Here is a 24,761-nt window from a genome sequence, read left to right on the forward strand (position 1 = left end):
AAAATATGAAAAAGACTTAAAGTCTAAGGAAAACACTTCCATCCTCTGCAAGCCTCTTTCTCTCTCCCCCTGAGGCTTTAATTGTCAGCCCAGAGCTAAGGCATAATGGTGCGGGGGCCAGAAGATGGTGTGAGCAGGAATTTTACGCAGGATTATCTGGAATGCAGCTGAGGGAGAAGGAGCTGAAAGGGTTATTGTCATTACAGGCCATCCACACCCTTCCCTCCACCTCCAGGGAGTACCTTCTAACTGGGAAGTATGGAAAAGTCCCTCAAATCTGCACTCTCTTGTCATTTCCTGAGTCTCAATAGTATGCACATGCACACGAAGAGGCATGGCCTTCTGAAGGTTCTACCCTCTGACAATCCAGTTCAATCTCGGCTTCAGTTCAGCAGACATCAGATCTGTCTTTGGGGATCGCCCCTCTGGACCCAGGTGACCACCACTGACTTCCATTACCTGTTGGACAAGTGCAAACACCATTCATCAGGGCAGCCAGGGGGCAGTACAGAGTTGCCTTTGCACCTTGTGGCTCAAAGTGTGGTCCATAGTCTGACTGCAACCCCACCACCTGGGAACTTGTTTAAAAAAAAAAAAAAAAAGGAAATAAATAGTAAAAAATAAAAAAAATTAAAAGACACGTTGTCTGGTTCATCCCAGATCTGTTGAATCTGAATCCACATGTTCACAAGATCCCTGGCGTTCCATGCACATCAAAGTCTGAGAAGCACTTCCTTGGCCCTCATTATCTGGTTCAACCTCACCTATTGAGACACTTTCACTGAAACCACAAATTTGGGCAAGCAGAGAACATGACTTCCCATTGGTCTCTGACTCCACTGGGTTCTAAAACTGCAGACCTCTCCCTCCTACTTAGTCTGGGCTATTTTGGCATCTCGAGCAACCCTCCAACTGTAGCTTCTCAGCCCTGCTTCTTTGATTGCCACTGCCCCTCCTGCATCTGGGAGCCAGCTCCCTCCTCCTGCATCCAGTTTCCCCTGGCAGTAGTGTTTTCCACCTGGGTGGGGGTGGTTACCCCCACCCTACCACCCCTGCACCCTCTACTTTCTCAGCCCTCACCCAGCAGGACCTGGAGGCCCATACCCCTGGCTGAGGCTGTTGCTGCCCTCCCTTGATTTCCTCAATCCCATGAATACCCCTCTGAGTTTTGCTGCAAGGGAAACAGACAAGCATTTGACATTGCTGGTGGCCACTCTTCCTCCATTAAAACTTCCAAGACAAGCAGTTTTAGAATAGGTGGGTGAATAGGATTGGCTTTGTTTCCTGTTTGTTTCAACCAAGGCTTAAGAAATACCTTGGTTTTCTTAACCCAAGGTGCCTGGGTGGCTCAGTCAGTTAAGCGTCCGACTTTGGCTCAGGTCATGATCTCACAGTTGGTGAATTCAAGCCCTGTGTCAGGCTCTGTGCTGACAGCTCAGAACCTGGAGCCTGCTTCAGATTCTGTGTCTCCCTCTCTCTCTCTGTTCCTCCCCCGCTCACGCTCTGTCTGCGCCCCCCCTCAAAAATAAATAAATATTAAAGATATACCTGAAATGCAAAGGGCCTTCAGGCCAGGCCTGAATCCAGTCCAGGGAGGGGGTGGGAAAGGACTGGGTTTTTGCATCAGAGTTGTTGCTGCAGCTGCACTGGCTGGGAAGGCCCATCCCCTCCCTCAGGGGTCCCCAGGATCTGGCCAGACCTGGATTTTCAATCTCAGCCACCATAGGAGGATGTGGTCTGTGCCCAGTGGCTGTGGGAGGGCAGCTAGGGTCACTAAGCTTAGGGACAGCCCCTTCTCCCTGAGACCTGGGGCTGTCCCAGGTGGAACCACCACTTTTGAACCCTGTCACACCCACTCAGGGGAGCTGATGGGGGAGCGGTTTCAACCTGAACCCCTGGGCAGGCCTTGCCCCAGCTCCAAAGGTGCAAGAAGCCCGAAGTCAGAGGCAGGAATGGGCCAAGCATCAGGAGAAGCTAGACTGAATCAGAGGCCTTCCAGGGGCTGTCCCTGTCCCCTGCATGACGTCTATTAGGGTGCCTACTCCCGTTACTGTTCAGTGCCGTGTCCAACTTCCTGCAGACCCTGAGGTCCCCAGGATGCAATGCCTGGCCCTCAGGGATACTCAGTCACTATGTGGGGGACACAGGGACCCAAGAAGAGTCACAATCCTCCATGGAGTCTGACCTCATTGTGGCCCTCATGAGCTGCATGTGATACCCAGATGTCCTTATGTCTGTCTGTTCCAGACATGGAACAGACAGACCCAGACATGTTACAGCATCCCAGGACCACTGCTGGACAGATGCCAAGGGGATGCCAGGGATGGCCTGGCTCCCCTAGGGCGAACGGCATCCATGAAATTCACTCTGGGGGACCCTAGGGGGAGCCTCATAAACATGGATGAGCCACCAGGACCACACTGCTCCAGGACACACTGGGACACAGAAGACCTAAACCAAAGGGTATTTTCAAACATGAACACCAGGTCAGCCAACGGTGAGGTACAAGGGTAAATTTAAAAACTAGCTGTGTCTCATATGCAGAGCTGAACCAGTGTTTCACAGGACAGTGTTTTCCATAAGTTTTTGCATCAAAACTCCCAGTAAGAAATGCATTTCCCTGCGTTGCCTGGGTGGCTCAGATGGTCCAACAGTTGATTTCAGCTCCAATCATGATCCCAGGGTCGTGGGACAGAACCCTGCGACGGGCTCTGCATTGATGTGGAGCCTGCTTCAGATTCTTTCTCTCTCTCCCTCTGTCCCTCTCCCCAACTCATGTGCATTCTCTCTCCCAAAAATAAAAATAAAATAAATTAAAAAATAAAATCGGGGCACCTGGGTGGCTCAGTCGGTTAAGTGGTTTCGGCTCAGGTCATGATCTCGCGATTTTGTGCGTTCAAGCCACACACTGCGCTGTTCACTGATGGTGTGGAGCCTGTTTGGGATTCTCTCTCTCACCCTCTCTCTCTGCCCCTCCCCTACTCATGTTGTCTCTGTCTCTGTCAAAATAAATAAACAAATAAATAAATAAATAAACTTTTAAAACAATTAAAAAGAAAAGAAATGCATTTCTCATCATTACCCAGAGCACATCTATGTATTTCTATAATTGAAGCAAAATCCCATGAACTATCACCATCCCTCCCCTTGCATGGGATGTTCTCCATTCTCCTGTCTGCTCTAGGCTGCTTCACTTTTGCAAAATGCTGATTGCAACTGACTGGACGATGTCACAGCCCTCTGAGTTACAACACAAACTTTGAAAAGTGACAGTTGATATATAATTAGGAATTCACTATTTTTTGATGGCCTATGATTTTTCCTCAGCCACAACAGATGGACCAGCTTGTGGTGACAATAATAAAAATAATCGTAACAGCCAGTTGGTGGTGACAATAATAAAAATAATCATAACAGCCAGCCATATGTGTTATGCTTGTGGTACTTCTCAGTTTAGAAAGCACTTTCAAAGGACACTCTATGATTCCACGTATCTGAGGTCCCTGGAGTAGTCCAACTCACTGAGACAGAAAGTAGAATGATGGTTGCTAGGGGCTGGGGTGGGGGGAGGAGGAATGGGGAGTTAGTGTTTAAAGGGGAACAGAGTTTCCGTTTGGGAAGATGAACAAGTTCTGGAGATGGATGGATGGTGGTGAGGGTTGCACAAAACATAATTGTGCTTGGTGCCACTGGACTGTGCACTTAAAAATGGCTAAGATGGCAAGTTTCATTTCATGCATCTTTTACGACAATGTTTTTAAAACTAATGGGAAAAAAAGGACTTTCACAGCCATTGTCTGCCAACTTGGACCTCACCATGGACCCAAAAGTGAGCAGAGCTAGCAGTGTGGCCAGCCTCACTTCACAAAGAAGGCTGGAGACCTGGGAAGTGAGTGGAGCATCCCTCCTGGCAGTGCCAGAGCAGAGCCAGACCCTCGCCACCCCACGCAGGTGCTCAGTCCCTCCTTGTTGCCACTGCCCACCTCACACCAAAGCATGGAGTTCCTGGACCGACAGTTCACAGGGATTTGGGGGAGATGGCAAAGGGGCCTTGCAGAAACCACTACTGCATGCAGTGTGCAGATGCTGTGCTCTGGATAAAATCTATGAGGGTGTGAGTGTGTGCGTGTGTGCATGTGCATGTGGGTGTCAGAGAGAGAGAGAGAGAGAGAGAGAGAGATGACATCCATGAGGTGTTGAACATGGTGCATTAAACACCATATTTATAATTATATCATGATTCCTGAACTTGAACATTGGCTTCTTGCTAAACTACACCTGTTTCCTCCCCTGTCACCACCCCTGCCCCCAGGCTGGTCAGAACAGCAGCTTCAGTCCCAGCCCACTGAACTCAGGTGACTCTTGATCTACTGGCACTTGGCTGCCCTCCATGCCCCTCCAGTCCCAGGGGAGATGCTCCACAGACCCAGGCGCCTTCTGGGAAGGAAGGCAGGAGCAGGTGTGCTCCACCCAGGGTCTCAGGGGCAAAACCAGGCTGGCAGTTGTGGTGGTGGGTGTTGAGCTATGGATGTGACCACAGCAGGGCAGTTGGCCGATGGTCCACTGGGAGAGACCCCCAGGAGTAACAGCCATGGTCCTTGGAGAGAAGGTCCAGGCAGAGGACGGGGTCACTTGGGCCAGAAAGCACTGGGACAGCCACTGCGAGCAAGAAGGACCAGGGGTGTCTGCTGACTCTCCTCCAGGGAGCTCAAGCCTGCAGGTCCTTTGATTCTGAGGGTGGATGAGGCCTAAGACAGGCCAGGCGGACTGTGAGACCCCCAGGGGGCAGAGCCCTGGTCCCAAGCAGCTCTGGCCCCTGCTGTTGCTGGGCTTGGCCATGGGCGCCCATTGCCAGCTGCCCCCAATGACAGCAGCACCACCAAGCAGGGTCCCAGGCCCTGGAGCCCCAGCAGGAAGCAGCCCTCGGAGCCTATGGGACAGGTAAGGGGCTGAGTGAGTCATGAAGGTGAGGGAGGAGAGGGTCTTTGTAGCCAGAATTGGGAATAGGACACAGAACAGCAGTAAAGGGGACAAGGAAGAATCAGTGAGAAGAGAGGCAGTCTGGACAGACGCTAGCTTTATTTAGAGTGTTGACAGTTTTCCAGAGTGTGTTTGCATTAATTTTTATTTTTTTGTATTGTATTAAAATATGATTTATCTGAATTACTGAGTTTTTAGCATCCCTTAAATTTTGTGCCCAAGACTAGTGCCTCATTCACCTCATCCTGGTATTCTGGGTAGGGAAGAAACAAGGAGGCAGTGGCAGGACGTCCACATGGGTGGTGGGTGCTGTCATCCCAAGGTGCCCAGGCCTCCTCCTCTCAGCTGATGAGGACTACCTCCTTGCCCTTTCCCTGCTGGCCAGAGGCCACTCCCTGAAACAGTAGGGTGCAGGCTCCAGCTGATACTTCTGACTTGGGAGTGGGCCTTCCCTGCTGTCCCCAGGTCACCAGACCCTTAGCCAAGGACCTTCAGCCAGGGCTGCCTCCTGTGACTGACCCCTAAGACCCTGAGCCCACCCAAGGTATAATCCCCCTTTGCTGAGTGACCCCAGGCCCTCTTCTCTGTGTGTGGTAGGAAGTCCCTGGACAAAGTGCCGAGAATTTGGGTCCATCTATGATAATGAATGACACAACAGCACGTTCATTGTGGGCACTAATCATTTTAGGGGCAGAACCGCCTTCAGCAACCCCATAAAGCAGAGGCTGCTGTTACCCTCATGTTACAGATAAGGATAGAGGTCCAGAGAGATGAAATGACCTGCTCATTGTCACCCAGCTGGTGCAGACTCCAACACTCAAACCCGATGGTTTCCAGCTGTCCCCACTCCCATCTCCTAACTGGTGGAACTGACAAGTCTGCCTCTCCCCATCTCAGTTGCCTACTCTGCAAGGCAAGGGGTCTTAACTGAGTGAGGGCCTTGTAACCTGACACCCACTCCAGAGATGCTGGGGCTGCCTCAGTGAAAGGTTAGAACAGGATGAGCTGATTTTGTTTGGTACCAGCAGTCCAGCCAGGGAGGGGGTCAACACCTATGGGTGTTGGGTGAGGACTGGCATCTTGGTGTCCGTCAGGGCCCAGGAAAACATAAGGAGAGATGGAGCCCCCACTGGGGTCAGGCCCTGTGCTGGGGCTAGGATTCCAGGGGAGCAAGGTTTGGCCCCAACTCAAGGTTCAGTGGGAGAGGGGGCCAGATGAAGCAGCAGCCACACACAAGGACAACGACAAGGTAGTAGAGGCACAGAACGCTCAGGAAGCTCTCAGCCATCTGCAGGGCTGCAGTGAGTGGGTACTGGGGCTAAGATGGTCTGAGAGAAGGCTGAACAGGTGACCAGTCTCCAACCTAGAGGACCGATCCCTAGAGGACAGACTTCATCTGGGGGATTCCAGGGAACTTTTGCAAGGAAAGGACATGACCAGACTTGGGTGGGTGAGTGTGGGAATCCAGATGTAGAGTGACTTTTCTGGGGGGTGGGGGCAGTGTCCCAGGAGGAGTGGACAGACAATTGGAGATTCAGGAAGAGGGGGAACAGGAAAGGGAAGATCCAGGGTGCCCAACCCCAGATTTTTTGCTAGATATCTAAGAGAATGCTGTGACTGCACCAGTGTGTCCTATATTTTAACAAAATGGTCCAAGAGAAGGAGTAGTCTTGCAAGGTATTGGTCTCTCCCAAGAAGGTCCATTCATTTTTGTGCCACTCAGGGCCAGTGGATGCAGACAGGATGGGCCTGAACCAAGGGGGTCATGTGCACACTTGAGGATAGACCTCTTAGACCATTTTTGGAGCAGTAAAGTGGGAGGGGGGAGGAGGCCCAAGCTGGTTTTACAGATGGAAGACTGTTGGCCAGTGATGGGGTCTCTCCAGGCAAAGGGAGGGTGAGGTTCATCAGGGAGCTGCGGGAGGGGAAAAGGAGAGTGGCTGCAGACCGCAGGGGGTTTTAGGTACTTGCATTTTTTCTTGAAGACCTTGAGGGACTTAAGTAAGGGATACTCACAGTCAGACTTGTGTCTTGGAAAAATGGCTCTGGATTTTTCCATGCCAAATTAGAGGAGCAGCGAGGCGGCTGTCTACACAACGACCAAGATCACCTGTGAAATTGACAAGTGAATTTAAAGTGATGGTACCAGGGGCGGCTGGGTGGCTCAGTTAGTTAAGTGCCAGACTCTGGATTTTGCTCAGGTCATGGTCTCACAGTTAGTAGTTGGAGCCTGGCATGGGGCTCTGTGCTGACAGTATGGAGCCTGTTTGGGATTCTGTCTCTCTTCCTCTCTCTGCTCCTACCCTGCTTTCACTTGGGGGTGCATTCTGTCTGTCTCTCTCTCTCTCTCTTAAAGTAAATAAACTTAAAAAAAAAACTTTTAAAATGATGGTACCAGAGGGTCGACAGGGGAGGAATGAGTGCTCTCATGGATGGTCAGTGGGAGATGAAATTCTTGGAACAAATAACATCAGTGCCAAGATTCAAAAAAAAAATCTGCATTTCTTTTAATCAAGTAATTCCATCTCTAGAAATTTATCTTGAAGAAATAATCAGAGCTTCTGCTAAATATTATAAGTGGGGAAAAGGTGGAAACAACCTCAATGCCCAATGATAGACTATGGTATATCCATGGAAGGGAATAAGAAATTCATTACATACATACACATACATATATACATACATGTATACATGTATATGTACATACATATACATACATACATGTGTATATATACATACATACATGTATGTATATGTGTATGCATATATATTAGGTGACTGCAATAACATAATCAGGATCTAAAATTTTTAAAAAATATTTACTTATTTACTTTTGAGAGACAGAGAGAGATAGCACAAGTAGGGGAGGGACAGAGAGAGAGAGGGAGACACAGAATCCCAAGCAGGCTCCAGGCTCCAAGCTGTCAGCGCAAAGCCCGACACAGGGCTCAAACCCATGAACCGTGAGACCATGACCTGAGCTGAAGTCAGACGTTTCACCGAGTCACCCAGGCACCCCACATAACCAGGATTTTTTAAAACAGTTTACAATCTGTTCCATATCAATCTTTCTATTTCTATTTTATTTTAACTTACACAGAGTAAAATTCCCTCTCTTTCATATAGTAATTATATAAATTTTAATAAAATCATAGAATCATGTAACTATCAACACAATCAAGATAGAGAACATTTCCACCCTCACCCAAACTTCCCTGTGTCCCTTCTGTCGTCAGTCTCTTTCTCCGCCCAACCATGGCAACCACTGATCTCTCTGTGATCCTATAGTTTTGCCTTTTCCAGAATATCTTACAAATGGAATTTTGGAGTATGTAACCTTTTTGGAAATTAAACTTTTAATTTCAAGATCATTTTAGATTCACATACAGTTGTAAGAAACAATACAGAGGGGTCCCATGTTCCTTTCACCCAGTTTCCCCTAGTGGTAATGTCTTGTAAAACCATAGTAAAATATCACAACCAGGATGTTGACATCGATACAGTTAAGGTACAGAACATTTCCCTCTCCACGGATTCCTCACCTTGCTCTTCTATTGCCACTCCCACTTCCCTCCCTTCCAAGCTCCTTCCTTTCCTCCTGGAAACTACTAATTTGGCCTTCATTTCCAATTTTGTCATTTCAAGATTGTTGTATAAATGGAATCATATACTGTGTAACATTTGGCGATTAGCTTTTTCACCCAGCATAATTTTCTGGATGTCCATTCAGATTTTGGGGTGGATCATAGTTTGATGCTTTTCATAACTGAATAATAATATTCCAAATACAGAACCTTTTGAGTCTGGCTTCTTTAATTCCGTATAGTGCCTTTGCAGTTGACTCAGGTTATCCCATTTATCAATAGCCTGTTCCTTTCTATTGCTGAGAAGGATTCCACTTTAAGTGTATTACATTTTGTTTGGCCACTCACCAGTACAGTGGTGAATGAAAGGAGCAAAAATAAGCATCTTTGTCTTGTTCCTAAACTTGAGGGGAAAGCATTCAGTCTAGCACCAGTGAATATGATGTTCAATGTGGATTTTTCATAGATGGTCTTTATAAAGTTGAGGAAGTTCCCTTCCATTCCAAGTTTTTAAAGTGTTTTGGCATGACATTTTGTTGAATTTGTCAAATATTTTTCTGCATCAATTGAGATGATCATGTGGCTATCATCCTTAATTCCATCATTATGATATGTTCTATTGATTGATTTTCTTAAGCTAAACCACTCTTGCATTTCTGGGATAAACCCCAGTTGCTGTATGATTCTTTTTAATATGCTATTGGATTCACTTTTCTAGTACTTTGTTGAGCATTTTTGCATTGTATTCATCAGAGATATTAGTTTGCAGGTTTTTTGTGATGTTTTCATTCAGCTTTGGTATCAGGGTAATTCTGGCCTCATAGAATGAGTTAGGAAGTTTTCATTTTTTTTTTATTTTTCAGAAGAGTTTGTGAAGGATTGGTGTCACCTTCTTTAAATATTTGTACACAAACAAAAATAAAAAATTAAAATAAATTTTAAATAAAGTAGGAGTTTCTGGTAAAACCATCTGGTCCTGGGCTTTTCTTTGTGGGAATGTTTTTTTGATTACCATTTTAATCTCTTCAGTTGTTATAGGCCTGTTCAGGTTTTCTATTTCTTCTTGAGTCAGTTTTGGAAGTTTGTGTCATTTCGTCTAGGAATTTGTTCATTTCGTCTAGGTTATCTGATTTGTTGGTATTCAGTTGTTCATATTATTTCCTTATAATCCTTTTCACTTTTTCATGGTGTGTAGTGATGTCCCAACTTTCAGTTCTGACTTTGATAATTGGAACCTTCTCTCTTTTGTATTTGTCAGTCTAGTAAATGTTTCTCAAAGCTGTTAAACTTTGAAGAAGCAGCTTTTGGTTTTACTGATTCTCCGTATTGTTTTATATTCTCTAATTCATTTATTCTACTCTACTCATTATTATTTCCTCCCTTCTGTCAGCTTTGGAATTAAGTTGCTCTTCTTTTTCTATTTCCTTAAGGTAGAGTTAAGTTATTGGTTTGAAATCTTACTTCTTTTTAAAAAAAATGTTTACTTATTTTGAGAGAGAGAGAAAGAGAGAGACAGAGAGAGAGAAAGAGAAAGAGAGAGAATCCCAAGCAGGATCTGTGTTGTCAGGGCAGAGCCCCATGTTGGGCTCCATGCTGTGGGGAGCTTGCTTGAGATTCTCTCTCTCTCTCTCTCTCTTTCTCTTTCCTGCTCATGGTCTCTGTCTCTCAAAATAAGTACATAAGCTTAAAAAATAAAATAGATATAGGTGAGCTTTAAATGTTTGTGTCTTTTAAGGAATTGGTCCATTTCATTTAAGTGGTGAGATTTATTAGCATAAGGTTTTTTCTAGCATTCCCTTCCTAGCACTTTAGTGACTACAGGATCTGTAGTAATACCCCTCTTTTATTTCTGATATGGACAATTTGTCTTATCTCATTTACTTGCTCAGTATGGTTAGAGATTTATCAATTGTATTGATTTTTCAAAAATCAGATTTTTATCTTATTAGTTTTCTCTATGTTTCTCTGTTTCAGTTTCATTGATTTCTGCTCTTCACTGTTTCTTCTACTTGGGGTTGATTTTCTTGATTTTCTAAATTATTTTTTTATGTAAGGACTTAAGATTTATTGAAACTATATATCACAATAGAATCTTTAACCAAGAAAGCAACTTTACAGTGACAAAGTATGGAAGTAGATTCACAACCACAGGCTCTACTTACAGCCGTATTAAGATCATACTCCCCAGAAACTGCCAGCCTGATAGAAAGAGTTGAATTAACAAGATAAAAACTCAGTGGATCCAGATGACCTGCTTTATCTTGCTTGGGAGAGAATCAGAGTGTGTAGATGATTGTTTTAGGCAGCATCTGCCTTGTATGTTAGGAAGCAATCTGATCATACATATGGTGAACTCCCCTTAATTTCTATTTTAGAATGTTCTTTTTTTTAGCCCCCCAAATTTTTAAACAAAGTTAACAAACAGTGTATTATAGGTTTCAGGAGTAGAATTTAGTGATTCATCACTTACATATAACACCTGGTGCTCATCTCAATAAGTGCCCCCTTAATGCCCATCACCCATTTAGCCCATCCTCCCACCCACCTCCCCTCCAGCAACCCTCAATTTGTTCTCTGTATTTAAGAGTCTCTTATGGTTTGTCTCCTTCTCTGTTTTTATCTTATTTTTCTAAATTCTTAAGGGTGTAAGTTTAGAGAACTGAAGTGGATGAAAAAGAAAATACAAAATATCAATATTTATGGGACATAGATGAAGCAGTGCTTAGAAGGGAAAGCTTATATAAGAAAATAAGGGGGAGCACTCAAATATATAAATTAATTAATCACAAGCATAAAGAAACTCATTGATAATAATACCATAATAGTAGGGGACTTCAACGCCCCACTTACAACAATGGACAGATCATCTAAACAGAAAATCAACAAGGAAACAATGGCTTTGAATGACACACTGGACCAGATGGACTTATCAGATATATTCAGAACATTTCATCCTGAAGCAGCAGAATACACATTCTTCTCCAGTGTACATGGAACATTCTCCAGAATAGATCACATACTGGGACACAAATCAACCCCCAATAAGCACAAAAAGATTGAGATCATACTGTGCATATTTTCAGACCACAATGCTATGAAACTTGAAATCAACCACAAGAAAAAATGTGGAAAGATAACAATATTGGAGACTAAAGAAAAGAAGAAAAGTATCACATAAATTTTGTTTTAAAATATGAATAATACACTTATTTATTTTAAGTAAACCCTACCCTCAATGTGGGACTCAAACTCACAACCCCAAGATCAAGAGTTCCATGTTCTACCAACTGAGCCAGCCAGGTGCCCCAATAATATACTTTTTTAAAAGCCTGGAAGAAAATATACTAAAACTATTAATAATGTTTATCCATAGTGGACTTACAAATTATTTTAACTTTAAGTTTCTTCTTTGATTTTCTTTATTTTCCAATATTTCCTTAAGATCATGTGTGTCTTATTTTGTTTTTATTATTTTTTTGTTTCATTTTATATTAGAGAGAGACAGAGCACGAGCAAGGGAGGGGCAGAAGGATGAAAACAGAATCTGAAGCAGGCTCCAGGCTCTGAGCTGTCAGCACAGAGCCTGATGCAGGGCTTGAACTCACGAGCCGTGAGCTCATGACCTGAGTTGAAGTCGGACACCCAACCGACTGAGCCGCCCAGGTATCCCTTATTTTGTCTTTAAATATAATTTTTTATTGTGTTAAAACACACATAACATAAAGTATATCAGCTTAATTACTTTTAAGTGTAGAGTTTGGTGGTATTAAATACATTCACTTTGGTGTGCAGCCATCACCACTGCGCATTGCCAGAACTCTTTGCATCTTGTGAATCTGAAACTCTATACTTTTTAAAAAACTTATTTATTTTGAGAGAGAGAGAATGGGGGAAGGGCAGGGATAGAAGAAGAGAGAGAATCCCAAGCAGACTCTGCACTCTCAGTACAGAGCCTGATGAGGGGCTCAAACCCATGAACCATGAAATCATGACCTAAGCCGAAATCAAGAGTCAGACACTTAACTGACTGAGCCACTCAGGTGCCCTGAAACTCTATACCTTTTAAACTCTATATCTTTTAACCCCCTGGAAACCATCATTCTACTTCCTGCTTTTATGATCTTGACTACTATGAATACCTCACATAAGTGGAATCATGCAGTATTTGAGCACTAACAGTGCAGAAATGTTCCAATTTCTCCACATCCTTACCAACACTTGTTTTCTAGTTTGTAATTTTAACAGTAGCCAACCCAATGAGTGTGAGGTTGTATCTCATTGTAGTCTTAATTTGCATTTACTAATTATTGGTAATATTGAGCGTTTATCATGTGTTTATTGGCCATTTGTGTATCTTCTTTGGAGAAATGTCTGTTCAAATCTGTTGCCCATTTTTGAATGGGTTGTTTGGTTTTTTTCCTGTTGAGTTTTAGGAGTTCCCTATATATTATGATATTAATCTTTTATTACATATATGATTTGCAAATATTTTCTCCCATTCTGTGGGTTGCCTTTTTACCCTGTGGGTAGTGTTTTCTGTTGTACAAAAATTTGAAATTTTCATTTCAAAAGTCAAAGTTGTCTAGTTTTTCTTTTGTCTGTGATTTCAGTGTCATATCTAAGAAATCATTGCCAATCTGATGTTATAAAGCTTTTGTCCTCTAGCTTTTATCCTAAGAGTTTTATTGTTTTAGCTCTTATATTTATTCCTTTCATCCATTTTGAGTTAATTTTGTATATGGTGTTAGGTAAGAGTCCAACTTCATTCTTCTGCCTGTGAATATCCATGTTTCCCAGCACCATTTGTTGAAAAGACTGCCCTTTCCCCATTGAATGGCCTTGACACCCTTGTCAAAAATCATTTGGTTGTATGTGTGAGAGTTTATTTCTGGGCTCTCTGTTCTATTCCACTGGTCTGTATTTATGTCAATACTACACTGTCTTGATTACTGTAGTTTTATAGTGATTCTCAAAACCTTATAATGTCTGCCATCCTTCCAAGTTTGTTCTTTCCCTTCACTATTGTATTAGTGATTCTGAGTCCTTTGCCCCTCTATATAAACCTTAGAATCAGTTTGCCAATATCCACAAAATATTTCTGGGAAAGCAATATTGCTGTGAATTTGATTGGGGATTGCATTTAATCTATAGATCAAGTTGAAAAGAACTGACATCTTGATAATATGGAGTCTTTCTATCCATGAACATGGAATATTCTTCCATTTACTTAGGTTTTCTTTGATTTCTTTCATTAGAATTTGTAGTTCTCCTCATATAGATTTTGTATATATTCTGTTAGATTTATACCTAAGTAGTTCCTTTTGAAGGGGATGGTAATGTAAATGGTACTGTTTTTAATTTCAAATTCTACTTGTCATTGTCAGTATATAGAAAAGTAATTGACTTGTATATTAATCTTGTATCTGTAACCTTGTTATAATTGCTTACTAGTTCCAGAAGTTTTTTGGTCAGTTCTTTTGATTTTCTTCATAATCACATACTTACAAAGACAGTTTTATTTCTTCTCTCCCAATCTGTATACCTTTTGTTTCCTTTTCTTGTCTTATTGCATTAGCTAGGACTTCCAATATGATATTGAAAAGTGGTGGTGAGAAGGGACATCCTTACCATGTTCTGACCTTATTAGGAAAGCTTCAAGTTTTTCACCATTAAATATGATGTTAGCTGTAGGGGTTTTTGTGGATATTTTTTAGCAACTTGAGGAAATTCCCGTCTAGCCCTAGTTTACAGAGTTTTTTTGTCATAAATGGTGTTGGGTTTTGTCAGATGCTTTTTCTGCATCTATTGATATGATCATGTGATTTTGTTCTTCTTTAGCTTGTTGACATGATAGATTACATTAATTGATTTTTAAATACTGAACCAGCCTTGTATGCCTGGAATAAATCCCACTTGGTTGTGGTGTATAATTCTTTTAATACATTCTTGTATTCAATTGGCAAATATTTTGTTGAAGATTTTTGCATCTATATTAATAAGAGATATTGTTCTGTAGTTTTCTTATAATGTCATTGTCTGGTGTTGGTATTAGGGTAATGCTAGCCTCATAAAATGACTGAGATTGGTAAAATTTTATGCTATGTATGTTTTACCACACATACACAGAAAGAAAGAAAGAAAGAAAGAAAGAAAAAGAAAAAAAGAGGAAAATGGCACTACACACAACAGGACAGATGGAGAGATAAATTATTACACTTTAAAAAGGTATTTAAATGTATTTTATTGCTTAATTGTGTTATATATGTAATATTATTATAATTTTAAAACAAAAGTCATATTGCATCACAAAACCAACAACATCTGACTGGACCAGCTTCTAAGGTGGAAATGCACTGGTCCAATCCTCTGGCGGAGATGTTTGCATGCAATAAGCCCCAACTTAATGTCACATCCTTGTATCAGTTAGGAGTTAACATCAGCAAAGGCAAAACCTGGGGCTTCTTGTGGTTTTGGAGTATCAGAGGGTGATTCTATTGCTTCTCAATTATTCTGAGTCTTGGTTTAATTTTATTTATTTATTTATTTATTTATTTTTAATTAAAAAAATGTTTAATTTTTTATTATTTATTTTTGAGACAGAGAGAGACAGAGCATGAATGGGGGAGGGTCAGAGAGAAAGGGAGACACAGAATCTGAAGCAGGCTCCAGGCTCCGAGCTGTCAGCACAGAGCCCGACACGGGGCTCGAACTCACAGACCATGAGATCATGACCTGAGCTGAAGTCGGACGCTCAACCAACTGAGCCACCCAGGCGCCCCTTGTTTTAACTTTAAAAGGGAATATTTAGATGCACGATCTAAGAAGACAGGTTTTGGGCCTGAGGGTTGGGTAGTGAGAGCACTCGTGGTCACGTGTGACAAGGTGAAGACAGACAAAGGGCTGGGTTAGGGGGAAAGGGTGGTCAGTCTCATTTGGACACGGAGAGTTTGAGATTCTTATTGGACATCCAGCTGGAGATGGTCAGTAGGTAATTTAGGGAGAGCCAAGGAGAGGGTTTGGGTCTGGAACAGACTCGAGCATTACAAAATGGGCAGTAGTGGGAATCCACAATGTAGGAAGATGGCAAAGAAGGAGGAGGACCCAGGGTGCCAGTCTGGGAGTCAGCTGCCATGCATTGACTGGGGTGAAAGAGAAGTCAGGGGAGAAGAATGTGGGATCTCAGGTGCCAAAAAGAAGAGAGTCACTGAAAAGAGAGGCTGACTCTTGTTGAATCCTGTAGAGCCATAATGTACAACAGGAACTAGGGAATTGACCAGGAAGAGGACATTGTTGGTTCTGACCTGAGAGCTTTCAGGGAGAGATGGAGATGAAAGCCAGGGGAGCCTGCCATGTCCAAGCATATGAAACAGTGCCTGGAGCTACTGTTGGATGGATGGGTGGGTGGATGGATGAATGGATGGATATGTGGATGATGGGTGGATGGATGGACACATGGATAGATGGACAGACAGGTGTCTCAGAAAGACAGTGGTCTGAGAGATCAGAGAAAACTTCATAAAAGAGGTGGAATTGAATTGTGTCTTTGATGTGTAGAGAAAAAGTGTGCGTGTGGGTCTTCACATGGGAGCACCATGAGTCAGGAATGACCCAGTCCCAGACCAGTAGGCTCAGGGAGGAAGCCACCTGGCTAGACCATGAGAAATTGTAGAAGAGGAACCCTCAGAATCCCTAAATGAGGCCAGAGAGGTCAGACAGGTCTGAGCCAGTTTAGGACTCACTCTGCCACACCATGTGAAAGAACGAGGCACTCAGGGATTTATTGAACACCTACTGTATGCAGTGTCACTGTCAGCACTGAGGATCAGGAGATGACCAAGACAGCCTTGGAAAGGGGTAATACACAAGACCATGGGTGGAGTTGGCCTCAAACAGAGGGCTAGGCACAGGGACACCTCAGGGCTGTGGGCTCATCCAGGTGTGCCACAGCTTCTGGGAGGCTGGCTGCCCAGCCCCACCTGCTACAGCCCTGTGCCCATCACAGGTTCCTGTTCTGGCCTGGCCCCCATGGGGCAGGCCCCAGGTGCTGGCCCGGTGGGTTTTGGTCCGAAACTCAATCACCCTGGCTTGTTTTCAGTGAAGGAACCCAGCTCACCGTCCTAGGTAAGTGGCTTTCACCATATTTCCCAACATGTCCTACCCCTCTGTTGTCTCAGGAAAGTTACTTTTCTCTGGAGGCCGCTTCCTGTCTGCTTCCCAGCCTTAAGGATTAACTCCTTAGCAAATCTGTGGGATCTGGGGGAGGTGGGTTGGTCTCAGGGAAACCAGAAGGAAGAACTTCAATGGTACAAGCATTTACCTTTAGAGTTTGACAATTGAACGTGGTCAGGTCCTAGGGCCTGGGTTAGGGGCGTTGGTCCAAAACTGGGGACTCCTTCCCTTCTTCCAGAGCAGACACCTGTGTGGGGTCCAGAGACTGGTTCTGACTAGGGACACTGGGGCAGCCTTGGAGAGAGTCATTTGGGGTCTTGGCTAAGGGCTTGATGCCCATCCATGAGGTTGGGGACATGGCTGGGGCTGTGACCTCAGCCTTCAGGGACATAGAGGAGCAACCCAAGAGGAGGTCTATGGGAGGAGGACAGAGCAGTCTGGTTTGGTCCAGGCTGAAGTGCTCGGGGCCTCTGTGAGGCTATGAGGATGCAGGGACACAGAGACATGAGTGATGCAGGACAAGGTGACCAGAAGCACGGCCCTCCCAGGACATTGATCAGAAAGGAGTGGGTCCTGGGGCACCTGGGTGGCTCAGTTGGTTACGTGTCCAACTTCGGCTCAGGTCATGATCTCACAGTTAGTGGGTTCTAGCCCCGTGTTGGGCTCTGTGCAGACAACTCAGAGCCTGGAGCCTGCTTCAGATTCTGTGTCTCCCTCTCCCTCTGTCCCTCCCCCCATTCTCTCTCTCTCTCTCAAAAATAAGTAAACACTTTTAAAAAAAGGAAAAGAAAGGAGCAGGTCCCATGGGAAGAGTTTTTTTCTGTCCCTGGAGCCCCATAATCCCAGGGCCCCAGGTGTCTCACCTGTCTAAGGTGAGAGTGACCAAGTGGAGAGTGAGTGGAGGCTCAGAGCTACACAGCTGCCCCTTAAAGTCAGCAGTCATCAGGATTGTGCTGGCAGGCTGGGTGGTAGACTGCAGTTCACAGGGGAAGTACCCGGATCCAGAAGAATGAAGTGATATGGGGGCCAGATGCTGGGCTGAGGGGGAAACCGAGGCTGCAGATGCACCTTTCACCTACCTGGGAGAGGTGACACGGAAGGGCTATTGGGAGCATGGGGAACTGCCTGCTGTCCAGGGCTGAAGTGGAAAGGAGGATCCCCTGGGTGAACCAGCATGGCCACCATGGGAAAAGTCACAGAGGCTATAGATGGGGAAAGGGCTGCCCAAAGCCTGGACTCTCCCTGTGTTTCTCCTCCCTCTCCTCTGTCCACACAGGTCAGCCCAAGTCCGCACCCTTGGTCATGCTCTTCCTGCCCTTCTCTGAGGAGCTCAGAGCCAACAAGGCCATCCTGGTGTGCCTCATCAGTGACTTTTACCCTGGCAACTTGACGGTGACCTGGAAGGCAGATGGGACCCCTGTCACCCAGGGCGTGGAGACCACCAAGCCTTTCAAACAGAGCAACAACAAGTATGTGGCCAGCAGCTACCTGAGTCTGTCACCTGACAAGTGGAAATCTCATAGCAATTTTACCTGCCAGGTCACACATGAGGGGAGCACCGTGGAGAAGAGGGTGGTGCCCTCAGAGTGCTCTTAGGTGCCTGAGACCCCCACCCACCCAAGAGGATGTGCAGCCAATGGACCTCCAGGAAGGTCTCTCCTCCCACCAGGATCATCCCAGCCCTTCTCCCTGCACCCAATCAATGCTCAATAAAAAGTCCTTCATTCAATCAGAAATCGTGTTCTCATTGGGGTTCATCACTTTGTGCCCTAAACTCAACGATCTTCAAACATGAACACCATTCTTTTCATCCTGTGGGAAAGGAGTTGGCAGAAGGCATCCTCATGTTTTTTGAGGGGTAGTTTTACTCTCATCCAGAATTGCCAGAGAATATTCCAGAATAGGAGATACAAATCGAACCAAGATAGACCATCCTCCACCACGTCTGTTTTCTTGCATGGACCACATCAGTCACCAGCAGTACTGAAGCCCATGGACTCCTGGATAATGTCTGAGCTCCTCCCTGGACATGGGGCCTCACTGTCTGCTATTAGACCCCCTCCTGAGATGTCCACTTTCCTTCCTTGAATGCCCCCACTGATGCCACCATGCAGAGAAGGGACGTGCTGAGGATGCTGGGAGGCAGGCCAGGGCAGGGTCCCTGGGGCAAGAGTTCTTGAGGGTGGAGGAGTGCTCAGTGCCACAGGCAGGGGATAGGCAGGACAACGGCATGAACGCACATGCTGAGCCCTGCTAGTTGACTGGAATGTCCAGAGCCCAGGAGAGGGACAGGGATGGGGCTCAGAGGAAGCAAGCCCAGGGGTAGAACTCCTGAAGGCCTTGGCCCTGACCAGATCTGTGGTTCCAAAAGGCAACTGTACCCTAAGATATTATAGAGTGGCCTTATTGTGCCCATACTATTTATAAAACATGGGGACACATGTTATTCAGCTGAGCCATTCAAGGATTCTGTGAGGTCGACAGCCAGGATTATGGCCCCATTTCACAGGTAGGAAAACTGAGGCCCCAAATTATTAACATACCAAAGAGCAAGACAGACTCAACTCCTACATGTCCCAACTCCTAGTCTGGGGCCTCCCATCTGATAGACAGGGAAACTGAGGCCAGAAGAGGATGGGGCCTACCTGAGCTCACATAGAACTGCTCCTGTATGGAGAGCTGCCCTCTGCCAAGCACCAGGCATGCTCACGTGGGGTGACCTCCCTCTGTCATTCTGCGGCCCCAACTCCCTTTCAGAAGCGCAGAAAGGAAGCCCAAGAGTGGATGTCAGGCTGAGCCGGGGCTGCAGACCCCAGTGACGGTCCCTCTACCCATGGGTGACTAGAGGGAGGGCCAACAGGCAAAGGTCCTGGGGGAAACTCTGTGGTAGGAGCCCACACCCCAGATTTGGGCAGGCTGGGATCCTCACCCAAATGCAGCCCTTCTCAGCCCTTGACCTTGGGTGACATGCAAACCCTCTGTGGGCCTCAGTTTCCTCAGCTGTACAAGGGGGAGATAACTAGTCTCTCCCCCACAGGGTAAGTGTGGGGATTCAAGACAATGTCTGTGATGTACCTGATCCACAATGACCCTCACTAACCGCCCCCCCACCCCAGCTATTGCTGTCATCTCCTGGGCTCTTGCCCAGGGGATGCCTCTGACATGCTGTGTGACTGTGAGCAAGTTGCTTCCCCTTTCTGGGCTCCAACGTTTCCCTCTGCCCAAGAACTGCTGGGTGAGAGGCTTCAAGGGCCAGCCTGCCAGGAAATAGGAGGATACCTACATAAAGGAATTTGGCATGGAGGCCCTGGGCCTGCAGGGGCAGTGAGGCATAAAGCTAAAGGGGGTTGGAGTAAGTTGCCTTCCCCCAATTCTAGTGGCCTTGCTGGCCACCCATGGGAACCCCCAAGCTAAAGTTAATCCTAACTTTGATCTAAACCACAACTCAGGATGATAAAAGGGGAGAAATAAGGGGAAGAGAAACTGACCCCATGGTCAGCGGGGCGTGGGACAGGTGACAAACAGAGCCAGGTGTGGCCCAGGAAAGGGACAAGCAGATTCAAGGCTATAGCTGGAGGTTTGTGTAGCTCACAGGAGAGGGTAGCAGAGTCCTCACCCTACACTCAGCCCTCTCCCCACCCCAGCCTGGGCCTGGTGCTGGCCCCTGGCTGCCTCCCTGAGCTCTGCTCAGAATCCTGGAATCCTAGAGGGCATACCTCTGGGTCTCTCACCTCCTTCTTCCAGGACCTTCACTGAGTGCAGTCTCTTCCTAGGACTGCAGACTCTTTATCTCATCTTCCACTCAGTACCTGGTAACTGCAAGGCTACCAAGGAAGTTTGAAGGAAGGAAGGAAGGGTAGGAAGGAAGGAAGGGAGGAAGGAAGAGATGGGTGAATAGATAGATATGTGCATGGGTGAATGATTGATGGATGTGTGGGTGGATGGATGGATGGATGGGTAGTTGGGTGGGTGGGTGGGTGCATGAACAGAGATAGGTGGATGATAGATGTGTAGGTAGATGGGTGGATGTGTAGATAGATGGATGGATGATTGATGGATAGGTAGATGAGTAAATGTATTGATGGGTTCATGGGTAGGTTAGTAATTGGATGGGTAAATGGGTGGATAGATAGTTGGGTGGGTGGATAGATCCTAACCATGAGAAACACAGAAACTTGGTGCCTGGCAGTTCTGTGCAAAGTGACTGAACCCGACACTTGGGTTCTGATGCTGATGCTGACTTGAGTGTGACCTTGGGGCCATCACCACCTGAATGCACTAGCAATGAGCAATCCCAAAAAGGAAATTAAGACAATCCCACTGACAATAACATCAGAAAGAATACAGTTCCTAGGAACACATTTAACCAAGCTGGTGTGAGGTTTGTGCACTGAAAGATGGAAATGCAAGCACCCTGAAGAGTCAAAAATATCTTGAGGGGCGCCTGCATGGCTCAGTCAGTTGAATGTCCAACTCTTGATTTCGGGTCAGGTCATGATCCCAGGGTCATGGGATAGAGCCCCATGTTGGGCTCCATGCTGAACCCATGGGGCCTGCGTGGGATTCTCTCTCTCCCTCTGCCTCTCTTCCCCACTCACGCTCTCTCTCTCTCTCTCTCTCTCTCCTTCTCAAATAAAATTTAAAAAAGTATCTTGAAAATGAAGAACAAAGTTGGAGAACTCACACTTTCCAATTTCAATGCTTAGTAAAAGTGACAGTAACCAAAATGCAGTACTGGCATAAGAATAAGGATCGAAGCAATGGAATTGAGAGTCCAGAAATGAAACTACACACCTGTGCCAACTGATTTTTTTAAACAATTTTTTAGAGAAGTTTTAAGCTCACAGCAAAATTAAGAGGAAGGTGCGGGAATTTTCTGTTTACTGCCTGCCGCCACACATGCACAGCCTCCCTATTATCAGTCTCCCCCTCCAGAGGGTGCATGTGTCACAACTGACGGACCTACATTGACCAGTCATTATTGTCCAAAGCCTAGAGTTTACATTATGGTTCACTTTTGGTATTGTGCCTTCAAAGGTTTGGAGTCAGCCAAAGGACCTGGAGGGGCTAATCTTGGGAGGAAAGATCCAGGCCTGGGAGATATTTCTCTCCTATCTTGGGACCATCCTGATGGAAAGTAGTCTCTGGGGCCCCTAAACTTCAGGCTCAGGTGGAAGCAATAGAGTGTGGACGAGCTCAGCTCAACATAAGGGAAAATTGCCTTATTTGTATTCTGAGTTCTTGCTAAAATACAATTCATTCATCTTGGTCTTTAGTTTAAAAATAACAACGGCTCACTCCAAATAATGTAGAAAGTACAGAAACGCTAACAGGAGAGAAAATCCCCCCCTCATACTTTGCCCAGAAGAGCCACTGCTGATATTTTCATGTACTTCCTCTACTTTAACCATAAACTAGAACAACCATAAAAAGTATACATAAAATGTATTTGTAAAGTTTAAAAAGTAGTAATAAAATAGGTCATGTACCATCTTAGAATCTGAACGTGACCAGGACCTCAGGAGCCCTTGCGTTAACCATCTCTATACTTTTTCCCATAGTTTTATGTCCTCTGGGTGCCATTGAAACATCTGTTTTTCAGCTTTGTCTGTTTTTGAACTTCATATAGATTCAGTGAGACTGCATGTGTTTTCTCTCTCTCAAGACTGTGTCTTTCATATCCATCCATGCTGATGAGGCTCCTCTTCACTGCTGGTGGAGGAGCCACCACCTGGCTGTGTGCCCAGCCCTCAGTGACACTAGGCAGGTCTGCCTGAGGAGCCAGCCCGCCACCACCTCTGGAGCCCCAAGTGAGGGTTTCTTCGGGGCTCTATCATCATGCAACCCATTGTTTTGATTTGTTTTGTCTTTAAAAATGGAGACAGCTTAGTTTTTTTTCCTGTTACAAAGAGGAATACAAAGATTCTTTTAAAATAAAACAGAAGAAAAGTATAAAGAAATTGCTAGCACAGCCTGGAGACTGTGCTGGTTGTATCTGGTGTATGTCCTTCCAGACTTGACCTTGCATTTCATATAGACAACAAATAGATGATAGATGATAGGTAGATAGATAGACGATAGATAGATAGAGAGCTTTCTTTTGTCACTGAACAGCACACCCACACAGGGGCAGGTGAACCTGGGCATGCATCACACTTGTGAACCTGAGGTTCTAACAACACTCAGGCAGCCTGTTCTGGGTCCCACTAGCACCACCATTCCATACAAGATGCAGCCAACACCCCTGGCCTCCATCCCTATGCACTTGTCCCACCACTGACTTTGAGTTGACCATTGCCACACTGATCAAAGGTCATGCCTGTCTAAGGCTCTGGAAGCATGTTACAGACTACTTCCAGAAAGGCAGCACCCCACTCGTCAGAGCCCAGAAGTCCCCCCTGGAACCTAAGGAAGAGACAGCATGGACATGGATAGACAGGCACCCAAGGACATTGCCCTTCTATCTGTCCCACCCTGACTCTTGCTCTGCTCTGAGGCAGGAGGCAGAGAGGGGCTCTGAGGTTTCTTCCCAGTTCCTGGGGGCATCCACCACAGGGTGGTCCCTCCTCAGGAGGTCTCAGAGGAGGCAACCTCTCCCCAATGGTTGCCTCTCCCCAATGGTGTTTCCTTGGCAGCACTGAGCCCCAGGTGGAAGGAGAAGGCTTGGGACTGTAAGCTCTGGGGGGTGCTGGGAGGGTGTGAGAGCTGCGAGTGGGGGGCTGTGGACCGGGGTCTGTGGGGTCTGCACATGTTGGGCTGTGAGAAGGTGCAAGAGGCCTGCTGCTGGTCCCCACAGTCAGGGCCCCAGGAGGTGTTTGGTCTCCTCTGCCCCAGATAACACATGGCTGCTCAGTTTCTGAGGCCAGAGGCCCAAGTCTGGCCTTCCTGGGGCACCTGCCCTTGATGTGGAGGTTGGAGGGAGGAGCTCCAGCCCCAGCACCTCCAGCAGCAGGGCCTGGGGCTCCCACTCTGGGAATGGGTCTGAAAGCCTTGGCTGTCAGGCCCAGCAGGGGCCCCAGTTGCCCCAGGAACCAGAGGGGAGCTTGAAGGGGGTGGGGTCACTGGGACCTTAGAGACCGGGCTCCACCCACTCAGCTTTCACAGCAGAAACTGAGGCCCACAGGGGGCAAAGGACTTGCCTAGGTTACACTGTGAGCCTGGCTACCAGCTTCTAGGCCCAGTGCTCTCCCTCACATGGCACTCACATGTCCTTGGCCCTGAGGGGCCCCCTCTCTGCTGGGCCTCAGCCCTGTAACCTGCACCCTGAGACACAGCATCGCTTCTGGGCTGTGGAGCTGAAGCACATTCAAGGACATCCTGGATCAGTTGGCACTTGTCACTGTGCAAATCAATAAAGGGAAACCTCACTAAAGTGGACCCTGGAGGATAGAAGGCAAGGCCAGAAAAGGGAGCTGTACCACTCAATGTCAATTATAGGGAGAACAGTCAGTTACAGACCTCAAATGAAGAATCATCAACAGAAAAGAATGACCACAATTACAGGCCCAAAGGGACAAGACGTACCTTGAAACTTCTGTAATAAACCCACCCTGTCTGCAACTCAGCCAATGAGAAACTATCCTCACCCTCCCCTCCAGCCACCTCTCCTTCAAGGCCTGGGGGAGCCGAGTGAGCCCACTACCCCACACCCACATTCCAGGTTCCTTCTGATGGGCCAGGCCCACCCTCCTAGCACTGCCCTAGCCCAAACACCTCAGGTCCACGCCTGAGGAGAGGAGCTTGGGTCTGTCAGGAGCTGATGGCCAAGTGGTCAGGAGCCCAGCCAGGAAGTCACCATGCATGGTACAGAGGTATCACCCACACAGGGATGTCACCATCTTACCCAGCTGTCCTCCATGGGCCACATGGTGTCCTGGCTACATTCTTGGCCAAGACATCCCTGTACAATGCTCTGTCTCTCTCTGTCTCTCTGTCTCTCTGTCTCTCTCTCACACACACACACACACACACACACACACACACACATTCGGGTTCCCAGGATCCTCCCAGAGCCCCAATGCTGGGCCT

General features: G+C 46.2%; 1 gene segment (V, D, J or C); it reads left to right on the plus strand.

Annotated features, from left to right (window-relative positions):
- Positions 1–4,741: 4,741 nt before the first annotated feature.
- LOC122203767 lies at positions 4,742–18,404 on the plus strand. The segment is given in 3 exon segments: positions 4,742–4,941; positions 16,567–16,685; positions 18,010–18,404. Coding segments are annotated over 3 exon segments (639 nt in total).
- Positions 18,405–24,761: the final 6,357 nt, after the last annotated feature.

Source organism: Panthera leo, chromosome D3 (assembly GCF_018350215.1).
Source record: "Panthera leo isolate Ple1 chromosome D3, P.leo_Ple1_pat1.1, whole genome shotgun sequence".
NCBI lineage: Eukaryota > Metazoa > Chordata > Mammalia > Carnivora > Felidae > Panthera > Panthera leo.